The sequence below is a fragment of the Callithrix jacchus genome, chromosome X (genome assembly GCF_049354715.1).
Source record: "Callithrix jacchus isolate 240 chromosome X, calJac240_pri, whole genome shotgun sequence".
In the NCBI taxonomy this organism is placed as follows: domain Eukaryota; kingdom Metazoa; phylum Chordata; class Mammalia; order Primates; family Cebidae; genus Callithrix; species Callithrix jacchus.
Window position 1 is genome coordinate 92,955,071 of NC_133524.1, and position 18,458 is coordinate 92,973,528.

Consider the following 18,458-nt stretch of genomic DNA (forward strand, 5'->3'; position numbering starts at 1 on the left):
GACTTTTCACTTGGTATTGCATTTTGAATCACAATCACAAAACTTGGTTTTGTGACCCTGTCAAGGGTGTCTTCTGTGTCAGAAGGATTAGCATGAATTTCAAAGTGAAGAAAAACAATTTGTCTAGTGAAAGTGTTATGTGTGTATATTACAAAATAAAGGTTAATTTCCAACCAAATTAAGGTTTATTGAACCTCAAAACAATGTGTTCTTGTAACTGAATATTTTTCCCTCTAGTGAGTGATGTTTGTTACTGCAATACAACTAGCTATGTTTCTGATTATTTGTTTGTTTTCCAAATCTAACAACTTCTTGTGAATTTTTTTCAGTGACATATTATAGCTGTATAGTCCCTGCCAATTTGCAAATTATATTTGCTTTCCCAGATAATAGCAATCCTAAGGGAGCATATATACAACACTATTTTGTGTGTGTGTTTGTTATCAAGGTAAATAAAGAACCTTGTTAGCATAGATATCATGTACATCTGTGCATAAACTGTCAATTTATTCTGTGGAATAGTTTTAAAAATATTTTTTTCTTTCTGCTCAGTAGTTGGCTAGGTAGAGATGTGAACCATAAATGCATGGTACAATTTACACAAAACTGTGGTATCTAGAGTGAAAAATAATAGTGAAGTATCCCAAAAAAGGATTTTTAATGTTAGTCACCGCATGGATTAGTATTTCAAGACATAGAAATTATTAATATTTATTAATCACTTTTGAAGCTCTTAAGTGGAAATTTATCAATGCTCACAGTAAATGTTATTTCTTACAGGAGGACATGAACCTTAATGAAGAAAAAAAAGCGCCTTTGCGAAACAAAGATTTTACCACCAAGCGTGAGATGGTTGTCCAGTATATTTCTGCCACTGCCAAATCTGTAAGTAGGGAGATTTTCCTGGCACCAAAAGAATGAGCGATGAGCTTAGTGTTATTCTGCTTAAAAATGAGCAAACCTCAGATCTTCATATTACCTCATTGTATTCATGTAGACTATTCAGAAACCAATCTTTATATGTATTACCCACTTAGTATTAAATATATATTTTAAAACTATTCATCATTAGAAATGAGACACTTCCATTATTGCAAACAAAACAAAGGATACAAAGCTCTGAGGTAATCCAATCCAGTCCTGAGCCTTTGTGTACGTACTAAAAATTGACTGCATGTTGCAGGTATTCTGCTCAAAATGTGGTTTGTCAGATGAAAATTTCAGATTTTGAAGAAGGCACAACTTAGCATAGTCACAGCTTGAGTTAAGTTTACATTAAAGCTACATGTCTGGTGTCTGCTTGCATGAAAGTTTTAGCAGTATTTTTAAATTCAGTTAGCTTTTTTCATAATTTCAGGTGATGCAAACTATGTAACCTGCCTCATAATTGCTATTGTATAGCTTCATTTAAAGTAAAGGATGTCACTTAATAGGAGCTTTAATCAAATCTGATTGTGAGTCCCAAGACTTGAAAGTAAAGTTCATTGAAAGGACGTGTTATTCACAGGAAACTTTGTATTTTAATGGAGTATTTTGCTCTGTTTACTTCCTATTGCACTTCCAAATATAGTCTTAAGCTTTGATTTTGTTTTTTTGGTAAGAAAAAATTGCATTTTTGAAATAGCAAAATGCATCTTTTACATCTCTGTAAAGAAAAAGCTTATAATATCTAAAGTTGATAAAATCACTCTATGTGTGTATATGTGTGCATTCGTGTGTATGTATATATACACATACAGTGATTTTGTGTGTATGTGTACATATGTATGTACATACACACATACACATTTAGATCATTCATTTTAAATTTCATAAATTGACCACTGCAGAAAACAGGTCTTAATTGGAAAATGTATTCTAAAGTTATTTGGCTATCCTATTAATGCTATTTCAGTACAGTAATTCCAGTGGCAATTACTAATGCATTTTGCTGTGAATTCTATGACTGTATTGATTCTATATTGTACTTGAAGCAAGCTAAATCTGAATGCTGAACTATTTAAACATAACACATTGCAGCTCTGCCATAGCAGAGCAACAACATGTTTTTTAATTTGTTTCTGGTATCCAAGGGCAGAAATATGTTTCAAGTGATAAGTGAAATTTGCCATGAGCGTCTTTTTCAATAGAATTAGGTGATGCATAGGGTTTTACTTTGAAATTCTGATGAATCTCTTCTCATTTTTGCACTCAAGTTATTGTTCACAGTAAAATGCTTTAGGAAATGCAGGATGTGCGTTCAATGTTATTTTTTCAAATACCTAAAGGCTAATACACTAGTAAATCTGTATGACTGAATCTGAGTGCAAAGTACAGATAATAATATATGGATAATCATGTGGTGGTTTTAATGATAAGATTTTGTTAGTGTCTCTGGCTCATTTGTTGTTGTTGGTGTAAGTGGGGCTGAATATAATGATTATATGAAGCCCTTATTCCTTGACCTTTTGATTATTACTTGATTTCTGTACAGAACTTGTTTTCATTTATTCTCATATTGTTTCCTCTTCAAGTGACCAAAGAAATGCACACTTTAAGTTATATACTCATTTCTCAGATTAAAATGTAAAAAACTGGATATATATTAGATGAGCTCACTTGAATTGCAGTATTCAAAAGATGGAAATTCAATGTTTCTAAAAAGACATGAAAATTCTGTTTAAGGCTTTAGCCTCAAAATCATAACTACTTAACAGCCCTTATTTGTTTCATTCAGTGTACGTATGAGCACCTGAATTATGTACAGCACTTTGGTAAGATTTCCATGATTATACAATTTTTGCTAATATTTTTCATGGGCCAGATATTATGATGGAAGAAAGCCTGTTGACAAGGATGTTTTGAAGCTTTCTCACCTTGGAAAGACGTTAATTAGTACTGTGTTTTCTATCATTAAAACCACAAAAATTATTTATGTAATTTTCTTTTGAAGGTGAGAGGGTTGGCCTTCAGTGACAAACAATCATCTAATCTTTCGACCTTTTCATTATCACAACACTACAATTTGCATTTAGAGTAGATATGATAGTAACCACTACTTTATGAAATTGCTTTCTAGGTAGTCACAACTTTCATCTTGAGGTAACAAAGTTAAGAGCTAGAGTCCCTGGTGGAAACATGTTTTATAGTAATGGTAAAACGTGAGAATTGTAGTTAAGTTTAAACATAAATCATACATTTTCCCCATTTAACATCTGCATTAGTCATTTTGTATGGGATCTAAAACCAAATTGTAGATAGAAATATCTATCATGCTCCTGGGTTTCTGAGTAAGGACATAAAAGTAAGATGAAGCTATACATCAATATGTGGTCAAAACTTGTTTCTAAAGCAAACAAGAATATTTTGTTGTGTAATTAACTTTGCTAAAATTAGCATGGAAAAAGATAATATAAAGGAAACCATAGGATAATAATAAAAACTATTGCTTAGTGTTTTCTTCTTAAAGTAGCATAGTACAGAATGTTAAATTGTGTGAATATTAAAGGAAAAAGTAGTTTGAGTAACTCTGTCAATGATGAATGAACTTTAAATGGAGGGGTGGAGAAGAACCTCCTTTCTGCATTTTATCCTCCATTTTTCATTGTAGGAAGCATAGTTATGGACCTAGGGTAATAGGTACATGTAGATAATTTGACCACAAATGTGGGTAACCCCCCATATAGGCACCTAGGAAGGAGAGCTAAGCAGAATGCTGGCACAATTAGTGCCTGAAGAATATCTCAGTTCATAGTGTTACTACTCAGTTATTTTCCCTTTATATAATCCTCTATATATAATCATATATTAGTTCATAAAATGAGTGCCTAAAGAATATCTTACCACTCAGTTATTTCCATATATATAAAACTATATCTTAGTTCATAATCGGAGGAATACCTAGAGTACACATGGTACAGAACATGAATTAAGGAATAAGCAGCTTATAGTTGGAGGAATGTCTGGAGCAGACAAAGTGCAGAGCATGATTTAAGGGAGAAACAGTTATACCATGATGAGAATCCATGGCCCAGGCGGCAGCGTTTCAGTATCTAAATGATACTTGCTGTATGGCGGTCTTGGAGCAAGAGCCGCTCCTCCTGATAAAGGAGTTGTAGGACCTTGCTCCAGTTCTTGTGGAAGGCTGCCGTTAGACTGGCCATCCTCGAGCATCCGAGGGCTCAAAACCCCTCTGGATAATTGCACCTCGGTGACTGTGAACTTTATCAGCTCTTGTAACTGTGTTAGCTCAAAAGGATCCTCCTATAGAACTCATTGGAAGCTGCCAGCAGGTGGCGGTAGACCCCGAGGCCTCCTCACTTCTGTGTGACTTACGCATCCTCCTATATTCTTAGAAGTAGCATGCCCATAGATAAGAGATATTGCGCACTGCACCCTCTTCTCTGCGCACCGCCCACCTCCATGCCTCGGTGACCTAATGGGGGTGGACCCCTTGTTATATTGCTCACAAGCCTATCACTATCTTTAAAGATGACTTCACTCACTACCCTGTCCATAACCTATACCCAATAAATACAGACACTTCTGGACATTTGGGGCCTCGCCTGTCTCCACTTATAGGTGGCATGGCCCCCCGAGCCTAGCTGCATTTTCCTTGTACTTCTGTGTCCTATCTCTATCTATTGGATCCTGTGCCTCACTCAGCACAGCATAAGGGACACCCCACGACCCTGTGGGGCCATTGCCCTACACACAAATAACCTGGAAGAGTCTATGTTTTCAAAACACCAGCATATGTTTTCAGAAAATGAAAAACCAAACTTTGTTAATACTGTAAAAGTTGTCCTACCGTAATCCTGAAACAATATGTTGCTAGTTTGAGGACACAATATGTTGGTAATTCAGAGGGGATCTCACAGGTACTTAACAGCATATATAGACATTTATGAGGAAAAGTTATTCACTGAGCCCCAACATTAGTTTGTCAAATGCCAATGTCATTCCTAGAATATTAAGGGACTAGTTTATTTAGAATTTAAATCATAATCTTTGAAATTTTAAAATACATAAAATTATGTTTTTTAAGACGTAAACCATTGAGAGGCAGCACTTTTTTGTTTCTTTTTAAATCTCAGTAGGAAATAATTTAAAATACTGATGACAGCTACATCTGCATATTTGTTACACTGAACAGTATCATGAGTAGTTAAAATTGCAGTGTATCTATATGTGTATACATGTATTACGGTTTTGCTTTTGTAATTATCAGATGAACTCTCTCAGGTCTTTTCTGGGTATGGTCTGGATATCATCAAACTGTTGAACCCAGACATGGCCAAAATATTTTCTCTTAGCTTCTCTTAGGTACTAACGCTTATCTATTGCTGTTTGTGCTTTAGCTAAATGCAGTTATTTTGCAATGTAAATCAATCATTAAAGGGACCATATTCTGGTTGTTTCACTGAGTATATAGACTTGCTTTAATTGTTAATGCAGGCTCACGTTCTTTTTTAAGTCTCATGTCTGTGCTAAATAAACAAGGGACAAATACGACCTCTGTCTTTTTGGTGGGAGGAAATAATTTAGGTCAATAGCATATCTTTTAATTCAGAGGACTGTTAATGGCACCAAAGAGGCTTTTATTCAACTAAATAATCACTGCTTGGAAATAGTCTGCTGAATGAATATTTAAGAAAGCTGCTTCTCTATTCTGAGATTCATGGATTCTTCTGAAATAATTTACTTGGAAACTGTCATTATCTTTTTGTATTTTATGATATCCTATTCAACATAGGATTTTTACCAGGGTTTCAATTAAATGTGATTTTTATTTTTAAAGTACTAGCTAAAAAATAGAGCACATTTTGATAACTGCTATTGGATTAATGGTTTTGTATTGTGGCTTAACTGTTTTTTGGACCCTGCTTGATATTCAAGTGTGGGAATCTGATAACAGTAGTTTGATTTATATTCGTATTTTTGCATAAAATTATGTTTAGGACTATGAGTTTACTTCTTGCTTTCTTAAACACAATTCTGCCTCTCAGAAATTCTTTTATCACTTATCCATTAGGAAAGCTGTATTGAAGCTGCAGTTTTTGAACTATTTCCTCTTTCTGAACATGTGCATGTTTAGATGTAAAGTGCTTCTTTGTCTTCACATTATGTAGAAAACTGATCTTATAATAGAAATGCTAAGATTACCTAGAAAACTAGAATAATAAGCAATCTATCTTTTTTATAATTTTCAAGTTCGATATAAAACAGTATTATACACCTTAAATTCATAACAATAAAAAATATTTTTCAACCTAAAGTTTACTTCTGAACTTAATGCATGACTTTAATGTAACATTTATATTCTAAAATACCTTAATTGTATACCTGCTATAAGAAGGTGTACTATTTCAGCCTTGATAGCGTACTGCCATAAGAAGGAAAGAAAAGAAAAGGCAATATTGGGGAAAAAAAGAACAAACAATTTTCTATTGATAGTTTTTTCAGGGGCTATGAGCTGGTAAAAAATCTGCCTGATTGCACTGAACCTTGCATAACTTGATATTTAGATTGTACTATATGAGGCGCCTATTATAGTACATTTTTAAAAATCCTCGAATAGTAATTATCACTTATTTAAGAATTATTCTGTAGACTTTACACATTTTTGAAACATAGTAGAAATTAATATTGATATATCTATTTTAGTCTGTAGAGCTAAAGTATCAAAAACATAAATAGGATTAGCTATTTACTAATTTACTAAACACTTAACCTCTGTGAAAAGCTTCTGACTACTAATATTGTTGCTGTTTGTTTTTTTTTTTACACCATAACCATTCTTCGTTGACCACTGCATGCAGATAGTTGGAAGTAAAGTTACGGTGAGTACAAAAGATGTGTTTTACACTTAGATATAAATTTGTGGTTTTGTTAATTGTGATATTTGCTTATAGTGTTTTATATGTTTGGTTCTTTTGGTGTATAGTTTACCAAAGCAATGAGATGAATATTATGATCAGGTGTTTATAATTTAGCCTGGCCAAGTATTTTTCCTGTGGTTTTGGGATATGTTTTAGAACTAGAATATGCTTGTATGTTTATCTTAGAAGTTTTCACATTTTATTTTGGAATTATGCCCGTTAGTCTTTATGGTTCTGAAGAAATTGTACATTTTACCTCAATTTATCAGGAGGAGAATCCTAAAATGTTGGTTTGTGCTAACAGGATTTCTTACTAAAATAAGTCACTTTGATTTCAGTATTACTGAGCACATAGAGTAATGACAATAACCCTTTTCATGAAGTCAGGAGGCCTGGGTGCTTGTCTTTGTTGGATGCTACTAATCAGCTTTGCTACTTTGGGCAAGTCATGTAATTTCTCTAGTGTTCACTTATTAAATGGATAAATTGAAATGATTAGCTTAAATTATCTTTTTGGGTTCTTTCCTTGGCTGTCATTTAAAGGTTTTATATTCACGGCACTATATTTCAGTGCTATAATTACATGATACACTATTATATAACATGCCCAGAGTGGCCTATATTGTGATTGAGAGCTATTTGTAATTACCTTATCTTCATGACCAAGCACTCTCTAGAGAACAAGGTGGTAGGAAACATTATCTTTAACATCATCGAGTACTGAGATATCTAGAATAGTGAATGTGTTTGTTTTGCTTTTAAAAATGGATTTCCTTTTTTCTTTATTTTGCTCGTTTTTTAAAATTCACCTGACATCTAGGGGGAAAAGCCATCATTCTTTCAATATAATTTCAAAAATCAACAAATATTTATTTAATGTTTATTATATGCCAAAAATTATTCTAGGTGCACTGATGACTGGAAAGTAAGAATGAGATTACCTAGTTGATATGTGTTGAAATAATCAAGCCTTAAATTGTGCATGCTGGCTATAAATGTTAATAGCAATTCATAAATAGGAGAGAGAAGTAAGGTTGGAGTAATTAGAGAAAAATCTGTGTAAATTTCTGCACTTAAACTGGTCTTTCAGAGTTAGTTACAATGGCTGGGGTTTGGCTAGGGAGGAGAGACTTTGGAGAAGCTCTCAGGTTCTGGAAGTAATATTAAATGCAAAGGCCTAGAGAGAGAACCAAACTACGTGTGTGGAGGCAGAGAAGAGGGAAGTGAGAGATGGGGTTGACTTTGTTGAAACAAAGAATGTATATTGGAAAGAGTAAAAAATCAAGTTGAAAGAGGGTCTTGAAGTCCAGGCAGAAAATTATAAATTAGTTTGATCGAGGAGGTAACATATGATGGAAGGAAGCAGTGTTTAAGGAAAATAAATTTGATAGGTAGATAGGCTGGATTAGGCTAATGTTTCTTAAACTGGAAAGTACATAAAAATGCAAATTTTGTCCTGCTCCACGAAGATTGTGATTCATGTGGTCTGGGATATGGCCAAGAAATCTGCATTTTTATCTAGCACCTCCAGAAATTCTGTTAAGGTAGTCTGAGTAGTATACTTCACACTTTAAGAGGTACTGGATTCTGATAGATTTATTTGGGAAGCTACCTAGGAGATTTTTGAGTGAGTCAGTGAGGATTTATATTAAATTGAGGACTAGGTGAGGTTAAATAAGGGAGTTTGGGGAGATCAAGAGATTTTTAGCTTATTTTAATAGGGGCTGGAACCAGCCTGCATGTCTAGTTTTCGTACCAACGCTCTTCCCTAATTACCTACACTGTTACTTCCTTAGTTCAGTCTGTCATCATTTAACACCCTTGTGATTCCTGTAGCCTACTGAGTAGTCTTGTCTTCAGTCTCTCACCCACCCTTGCATATTCTACATTGTTACCAAAGATCTTGCTCCATCAGTACCCTGTTATCTGCGGTTTCATTTTCTGTTTCAGTTACCTGAGGTGCAGTACACTAAGACATTTTGAGAGAGATCACATTCACATAATTTTTGTTTTTGTGACAGGGTCTCAGTGTGTTGCCTAGGCTGGAGTACAGTGGCACAATCTTGGCTCACTGCAGCCTTGATCTCCTGGGCTTAAGTGATCCTCCCACCTTAGATTCTAGAGTAGCTGGGACTACAGGCACGCGCCACCATGCCCAGCTAGTTTTTGTATTTTTTTTGTAGAGATGGAGTTTTGCCATGTTGCTCAGGGTGGTCTCTAATTCCTGAATTCAAGCAATCTACCTGCCTTGGCTTCTTCAAGTGCTGGGATTATAGGCATGAAGCACCACGTCTGGCCCACATAATTCTATTATAGTATATTATTATCATTGTTCTATGTTATTAGCGATTGTTAATTTCTTACTGTGCCTAATTCATAAATTAAGTGTTATTATAGGGTTGTCTGCATAGGAAAAAACATACTATATATAGAGTTTCAGAACTATCTACAGTTTTAGGCATCCATTGGGTGTCTTGCAGCATACCTCCTTGGATAAAAAGAGACAACTGTATTTCCCTCCTCAAAACCTTCAAATGGCTGCCTGTTGTACTTTGTGATCTCATCCCTGCCTACTTCTCTCATTTCATCTCCTGCTTCATTTTTACTGGTGCCTGTCTTCTATCTGTACAGGAACACTTGGCAATTCCTTCATATCTTCTTCTTTAATACCTTTAAATCGAGCTTGTTCTGTTTTTTTTTGAGCTGGAATGCTGTTTTCTTCTTTAGTGTGTCCAGCAAGCTCCTAAATATCTATCAAGATTAAGCTTCATGTCAATCTTAGGAGAAGCTGTCCTGGGTAACTCCTTCTTTCCCATAGCACCATGTTTATCACTCTATCATTATATTTAACATATTATAATAAATCATTTATATGTTCTTTTGCACGATGAACACAGCTTCTGTGTTCAAGAAACTAGATCTAATGGGGAAGACAGACAGGTAAACAGAATAAAGATAGGACCTGAAGATGTAATATAGTAAAGATTTCAAAATGGAAGGTCAGCAGGCTATATATGGCACGCGCGCACACGTGTGTGTGTGTGTGTGTGTGTATGTGTATATAGTTCCCAGAGTGTTTTGAAAAACAGCATAATGAGTTACGTGTTTTGATCCATAGTATAAACTATTTCATACCCTCTGTCTTATCTGGGACCTTTGAGTATGCAAATCTTGCTATAAAGGGAAGAAACTATAGGAATTAGCTTCTAGAGGAAATGATTAAGGGTTTGTTCTAGAGTTTAGGTGGGATGGTTGCCTTAAAGAAGAAATTTTTTTTTTCTGCAACTTTAGGGAATAAGAAAACAATATATAAGATCACTGATGAAAATCAGGTACAAAAGGGCTTATGCTCACAGTCTCATTAATCTTCAACAGATGGAGAGGTGTTTATTCATTGATAAAAAGGGCAGGTAGGAATTTTATAGCGGTGTTTCAAAAAGAAATTCTAGAGTAACCACTTTAAGTATTGCAGTTGAGTAGAGAGTACATACATTGGTCCGGAAATGAGTGATATGAAAGCTAGATTGCAATCTGAAAGATGAAATATGAAATGAACTAGGAGGTCGGTATAGACCTGTTTTGCCTTTGTCTATCCATTGTTGATTAGAAGCAGAAATGAAGGCATTTGAGGCTCTCCAGATCTTGAGCTACCATCAGTCTTTACTTTTCACTATTCTATGTAAATTGTATTTTAAAAGTCAAGCTAGGAAACTGCGGTTACCTGAACAAACCACCCCCTTAGCCTCAGGCAGTATTACTTTGACTTTGCTCAAGGGATCTTTTCCTATAGAATGTTTTCTTTCCCTTGTCAACATTCTAGCCATCCTCCACAGCTCTTCCATGAAGCCTATCTTGATCCACCCTCCCATTTCCACCTATGGTAATTTATCTGAACTTTCATAGCACTTTATTTTTAGCTCTTATGGAGTCACTCTTAAGTTATAATTCCTATTTCATTATATATTCCTTAAAGGCTTTTAGAATACTCCTATTTTACTTTATGCCTGTAGTACTTTATATCCTTAAATAATAGTCTGTCACATACTATGAGTCTTTGTATGTCCACAATACAGACTATGAAGGAATGCAAATTTTAGTGGTGATCATGGACCTGGTTTCAGATTCTGTCTGCTACATACTAGCTGTGTGTGACCTTGAATAATTTACTTCTCTGAACCTCAGTCTTTTCATTGATAAAATGAAGAAAATAATACTAAATTTGTGATATTTTTGAAGTATATTATTTACATTTAATATATTTAACATATTTTTGAAGTATATTATTTATGTTTAATATATTTAACATTTTTAAAGTATATTGTTTATGTTTAATATATTTAATATGTAAAGAATCTTGCAAATAGTAGGTCTGAATTACATTTTTGTTAAATGTCTTGAAATCTACAAAATGCTCGATATGAAAGACATGGTAAAATGAGATAAGACTGTGAGCTGACTTTTTTTTGTTGTTGTTAAATGTTCAAGATGTTTGCTATTTGAAGATTTAAAGGGAAAAATAGGATTTATTCTGTGTCAAGAATGGTGGGAAGGATTCAGCTGGATGCTGGAAGGAGAATGGTTTGCCTGTTTATTGGAAGCTGTTTGTTATGTGGTGTGGATTATTGCTGGGATTTGAGGAAGAAAGCAAAATCATTTATGATTTCAAGTTAATATTAACAAGATTATTTTAAAGATTTAATAAAATAGTTGAGGATTTGGTATAAATACTGTGTGTGATGGGAAATGATAAAGTATCTTTCTGTAGATCTCTAGAAATAGCAAAGAGAATTTGGAGTAGGGTAGAGATAAAGAACTGAATGACTTTTTTCAATGGCTTCTAGTTGTAAATAAGTGTTACAGAATTTTGTGAAGCAAAATAAATGGTTTTTATTATTTAGTAGCACAACACATGAAACAGATTTAGAAAACAGCTAAAATGATTGATTTGATTTCATTGCAAGCCAGGAATAATTTATCCACAGGTAGAAAAATAAGCATTCTTCTGTGAAAAAAGTAAGAGTTGATATGATTACATATGATACTTGGAAAATAGCAAGCATTGTAATGACCAGACCTTATAATGTTAAGTAAGAGGTAATTTAATAAGTTGGCAGCAGCAACAGCTTTTTGTGGAAAGCATTTGTCTCAGTGTCAGAAGTGCCTGAGTTTGAATCCTGATGCATTACCCATTCATTCGCTGTGACCCTGTAAACCTCTCTGGACACAGTTTCATTCCTTTCTTGAACACAAAGTTACTGGGTACTTATTAGTGCCAGGCATTATTTTAGGTGCTAGAATGATGAACCATACAGATAATGTCTTCATGGAACTTATATTCAAGATGAGGAAACAGACAAGATGACACATATCAAATATAATGACAGGTAAGCACTATTAAGAAACAAAAAACAAAAGCAAGATGAGAAAGCAGAGAGTGATCAGGGATGTGGTATTTTACATAGGCAAGCTCTTTGGGCAAAATGACATTTGAATGGAGACCTGGATTAAAATGAGAACAGCCATGCAAATATCTAGGAAAGAGAGAACAGCAAGTGCGAAGGCCTTGAGGCAGGAGTGTGCTTGGAGTGTCTGAAGGTATAGCAGAGGCTACTGTGGGTGGAGTGGAGTAAACAAGGGAAAGTGTGGGGGTGTTTAATAACCAATCCCAAGAGTTAGTTAGGATGACTGAAAACTTATAAGCATCGTTAGTGGATTATTAATTTGTAAAGGTAGGTTCACATCATTTTAGGAGAGAGATGTTGAGAAATTTTTACTTTGATAGCCCAGCCAGGAGCCCAGGAAGGGTTTGAGCTATGGCGTGACAAAATCCAAGGTGTATTTGGGGAAGATTAATGTAGCAATGGGAATTGGAGAGGTTAGATATAAGGGCATGGAGATCAAGCTGGGGGTTGTTGCTGTAGTTTAAGTAATAAGACCCTGAACTCGAGTGTGGTTAGTAGGAACTAAATGGAGGGTATAGATGAGAGACAGAGACTGTGGAAGTAAAATATCCCAGCCTCAGCAAATGATTTTAAAAGGCCAGAAGAGATGTGTGAATCAGTAATGACTGATATTTCAAGCATGGATGACCAAAATGACTTGAGCATTCATAGAGTAGCCAGGAACAAGACCACGTTTGGAGTAAAAGAAGATTGAGTTCAGTTAGATATGTTAATCATGGAGAAATTACTAGAATCACAATAGCATGAGTAAAGTTATCACCATGCAAGAACATTTATTTAGCTCTTACAGCATTAGCAGTGTAATTTTATAATTTGGTTCTCTGTTTCAAACTACTGCTTTACTATTTTAAATGTACTCTCTGTATATTTGCTGCTGAGACTGTGTTGCTGATCATTCTAATAACATTGACCTGCCTAAAAACTGACGACTGAATATCTTTACTAGGTATTGAAGGCCAAGTATACTTGTAGGTGATTTAGTGGACCAAGATAGAGAAGAGTGAATCATTTTGGTGGCCTGTAGTATCATTTAGCAGATAAACCATCTGACATAAGAGATCACATTTTACCTTTTGCAATGCTTCTAAATAATCTCAGTCAAAAAAACAAAACAAGCCCATCATAGTGAAGGTCAGAAACAAATGCATGCTTCTTTGCCCTAATGGCACATGGGAATCATGAGCACTAATCGAATGACTGTTGCAAGAGTTTTTTTCAAAATAGAGCCAAATGAACACCCACCTCCCACTGCCCACTCACCCAGGTGGTTGAAGAAGGTAATACTGAGAGTAAGTTATTGTTAAAAGTATAAACGTGGCTGGGCATGGTGGCTCACGCCTGTAACCCCAGCACTTTGAGAGGCTGAGGTGGGTGGATCACTTGAGGTCAGGAGTTCAAGACCAGCCTGGCCAACATAGTGAAACCCTCTCTCTACTAAAATACAAAAATTAGCTGGGCATGGTGGCAGGCACCTGTAATCCCAGCTACTTGGGAGGCTGAGGCAGGAGAGTTGCTTGAACCTGGGAGGCAGAGGTTACAGTGAGCAAGATTGGGCCATTCCACTCCAGCCTGGGTAACAGAGCAAGACTCTGTCTCCAAAAAAAAAAAGTGTAAACATATGATCAGGCTTAAAGGAATAAATTTAAAATGTTATCAATGTATTACTTACTATAAGCTACTTACTAATAGCGATATACCTAAAATACCACCAAATGTGGCAGCATGCTTTGTGGGCTGTTAAGCTGTTACTACATTAATAAATTGAAGTTTTATTACTTTATTTATAGAATAGTATCTTAATGATTACCTCATGTAGTATTACACTTGTGTCAGGCTAATTATTTGACTATGTTCCGTGAGAAAAGATTAAATCTTATTTTTCCTTTTTTCTCCTTTTTATAATTGTATAGTCCAGAAGGGGGAGACAAAACATTGATTATTGGAGGTTGAAGTAGCTGCTTCACGATGCTAAAAGATTGCATTCTTGTACTCCAATTTGATTTTTTTTAATCGGCTTAGAAATTGTAGGATATTTGCTACTGTAAAATATTTAGTTTTATGATGGTGATAATTTTGTTAAAAATCTAAATTCAATCAGAATAAAAATAATGCCATTATTTTAAACTAGTATATATAAAGTAGAAAAACTCATTTAGTAATCAGATGAAAATAAGACCTCAGACGGTTTAATGATAGTATATTAGAAGTGATCTTTTAAAAATAGCACAAACACTATTAAAGTACCAATTTCAGTCTTTTCTAATTTCACATTCATTATGTGCAATGAGTGGCTACTTTCCCATTTCCTAATGTTTTTAACACTGCAAGCTAACTTGTATATTATACTTGTTTGGTATCTGTATATGTTTTGAAAGATTTTGTTATTTAAATGTCCATTTATTTTTGGAACACTAGCTTATCAGTTCCTTCCCTTCTGGTGCATTGTCATAAATTATATTATTTTATCATGCCAGATTAAATTCATCGTTTAATGAATGTTTAAGTATATATTATGAAATATTAACAAGTCATCTTACCTTGGGCATTTGGAAATGTCTAAAAGACATCATGAATATTAGTATTATATTTAGACATATTTTGAAAATTGATTATATTAATATTTATGAATATGAGTCATTATGTTTTATAATATATCCTGATATTAGAAATGAAAAGGTGTATATTTCAGTATGATTTTGCATCACAAGTTCATTAGCTGTGCATTTTTATTGTGACCATGTTGGTTATTTCTATTGAGGATTTTTCTCTGTGTATATAATCAGGTAAAATAATTGATTTAAAATCTGATGCTTGGTATAAGACATTTAAGACTAGTATAGCCATTATTCTTCATACTGGATTGGTTTATTTTACTTTCTAACTCTGGCAAAATGTTGATCATCTATATGAGGTAATTATATGATGTCTTTTTTTGTGTTTTTTGTTGTGAAGTAATATAGTCTCTATGGTATGTATCCTTTGAAAGCTCTGTATAAAATTTGCTATTTATGAGGCAATTCTTTCACCATCCAGATAGCCTTGTTAGCAGGGGAAAAAGAGGAAACAAGCAGATTATGATCAATGTTTAAAAATTACCTTAGGCTAGATGCAGTTGGCTTATGCCTGTAATCCCAGCACTTTAGGACGGCAAGAGGAGAGGATCGCTTGAACCCAGGAGTTCAAGATCAGCCTGGGCAACATGGCAAGACCCTGTCTCTACAAAAAAATGAAACAATTAGCTGGGCTTGGTGGCACACTCTGTAGTCCAATCTCCTAGGGAGGCTGAGGTGGGAGGATCTGTTGAGCCTGGGAGGTCAAGGCTGCAGTGAGCCGAGATGGCGCCACTGCCTTCAAGCCTGGGTAACAGAGTTGAGACCCTGTCTCAAAAAAAAAAAAAGTTAGCTTAGCTACTGTATATAAAATTTTGGCCTTTTCCTCATACATTTAATTTAGTGTTCCATTTTAGTTAATCAGGTTACTCTTGTCTGCTTATCTGTTTGGAAAGGACTGTTTGGTTGAACCAACATTAGTTTCTTTGAATAAGTAGAACAGGATAATCTTTAAAATGCCACCTTATATTTATGAAGTGTTTTATAGTGTTTAAAGCCCTTCATGTATTTCCTCATTTAAGGTATGTGTTATATGTATTTCTGTAGGCTTGTGCATCCGTTTTTCAGAAGACATTGCTTCCATCCCCAAATTCTTGAAGGTTAGAGTCTGGCCTTGTTCCATGGAGTTTTTTTGTTGGCTGATAGCTATATGGACAGTCTTTTGAGTAGTATATACTGACCGAGGTATTTCCTGTCACTGGTCCACTGATATTCATAACATTTAAAAATGATACATTATATTCATAACTTGTATTAGTATCTAGTTTATATGCTTTTGTGAAATGCTTTGTGGGTCTGCATCGCTAAAGAATGGTGATGTGACCAGTGACATTTAGAGTAATTTTTTTTTTTTTTACTGTGGTGACCATAATTAGGATACCATGATTACTACATTAATTGCATGCACTCTTATAGTTGCAGCCACAATTACCTATTAAAACATTATAGAAAAAAATGAACTTTAACAGCATCAAAGATACTGAAAGCTTTTGGGTTCAGTTTTTATGCTTATCTGTTTGTAAATTTTTAGTAACCTGTCATGGTTCTTTTCTTTAATGAACTTGTGATCTAAGGAGAAAATAACTGCTTGTGCATTGTAAGTCTTGTGCTTGGAGAATGTAACTGCTTTGTATACTTCAGGTAAATCATTTATTTTTATTGATGATTATGATGCTTTTTTGGCAGAGTGCTTATGCACTCAAAGAGCTCTTCTACAAAGTGTGATTGGTGTCTATATCCAAAATATGTATTCTATGTGTTTATATGTCTCTCTATATCTATTTATGATCTTTCTGTCTCTCCTGCCAAAGCTAAATGAGCTTAAATAGGTTCCCTCTGTGTTAGAAAGCGGAGAAGTATTACTAGAGAACTGAGGCTCTTCCCCAAAATAATTTCAGATTTTCATATTGTGTAGAGTGCTTTTGCTTGGAATGAGAAAACCTATGTGCTATGGGCTGAATTGTGCCTCCCCTCCCCAAATTTGTATGTTGAAGCCCTAACATCTCAGAATGTGGCTGCTTTTTGAGATAGGGCTTTTAAAGTGTGAAGTTTAAAAAAAAAAAAAAGAGGCCTTTAGTGTGAGCCCTAATCCAGTCTGACTTGTGTCCTGGTAAGAGAACATTTGGACACACGGAGATGCCAGGGTTGTTTGCAGGCACAGAGGAAAGGCCATTTCAAGTCAGAGAGAAAAGATGGCCATCTACAATCCAAGGAGGGAGGCCACAGAAGAAACTAAACTTGCTGACACTTTGGTCTTGGACTTTTAAGGTGAAGAATGGGGAGAGGGGCTGGATGTGGTGATGCACGCCTGTAATCCCAGCACTTTAGTAGGCTGAGGGCAGATCAGTTAAGGGCAGGAGTTCAAGACCAGCTTGGAAGACATGGCAAAACGCCATCTCTACTAATATAAAAATTAGCTTGGTGTTGTTGTGCATGCCTGTAGTTCCAGCTACTTAGGAGGCTGAGGCATGAGAGTCACTTGAATGGAGGCACAGGTTGCATGCAGTAAGCTGAGATCATGGCACTGCACTCCAACCTGGGTAACAGAGTGAGACTCTGTCTCAAAAAAAAAAAGGAAGGGGGAAGAAAACAAATTTCTGTTGTTTGTGTCCCAGTCTTTGGTATTTTTTTATGGCAGCCCTAGGAAACTAACACAGTGTATAACAGTCATTTTGTTATATTTAACACTGAATAATAGCAAACTTTTAGAGAACACTAAGTGCCAAGAACTGTGCTAGGCAGGCTTCATGTAAAACCTAATTTAGTCCTCATAAGAATTATCACCCTCATTTTATAGATGAGGAAAGTGAGGCTTAGAAAAGTAGGTACATTGTTTGGAGTTACTTAGTAAGTGGGAGAGCTGGGATCTGAATCCAGTCTGACTTCAGAGCTTGGTCTCTTAACCAATACCTAAGTAAGATTTGGTGGATTTCAGGCAGTTGTGGATAATAATGGATACCACAGGTATTCATCCTAACACTGTTAATATTTAGTCTTTCATCATATGCTAATAGGCAATTCTTATTTTCTGCCAACTGGAGAATGCCTACAGTCATACCTACAACACAGAGAGAGCCCTGCCCATGGAAAAGCTGCTATATTACAGAGAATTAAAGACCTCTGTGTATGGTGTTGCTCAATGGGCCAAAAATGACTTTGCTGACACGGTCTTTGTGGCTTCTGTAGCAGATGTTCACAAACAGGTAACATCAATGCAGATAAACCATATACTCAGCAATTTAAATGTGAGGAAAAAGACATATAAATATTAGAAAGAATCACATTTTTAGCAATGGCCTATAATTCTAAGTCATTTTCCTTGTGTCTGAAATAGATTAACCATTGTGCCTCTTTGAGTTTTTTTTTCCATCTGTGTATTCACCTTTCTTATGTACTCTTGCCTTTTTAAAATTAGTTTTAATTAGACATTAGTTTTGTTTAAATAATACTGTGTAATTAAAATGCTTATAAGCTCTCAGAGGGCAAGGACATGTCTGAATACACCATAGACATTTTTAAATACACTA

At 35.0% G+C, this 18,458-nt stretch overlaps 1 protein-coding gene across 6 annotated transcripts in view; it reads left to right on the forward strand.

Moving 5' to 3' along the window:
• Positions 1-18,458, forward strand: part of DIAPH2 (diaphanous related formin 2) — a 933,611-nt gene that overhangs the window by 69,477 nt on the left and 845,676 nt on the right. For 4 of the 6 annotated variants that reach the window (XM_078363563.1, XM_078363567.1, XM_078363564.1 and 1 more), the window contains 2 exons: positions 781-885; positions 6,801-6,821. In XM_078363563.1, coding sequence (XP_078219689.1) covers positions 781-885; positions 6,801-6,821 — 126 coding nt within the window. The remainder of the gene's footprint in view (positions 1-780; positions 886-6,800; positions 6,822-18,458) is intronic. The other 2 variants (XM_078363565.1, XM_078363568.1) reach the window with 1 other exon arrangement.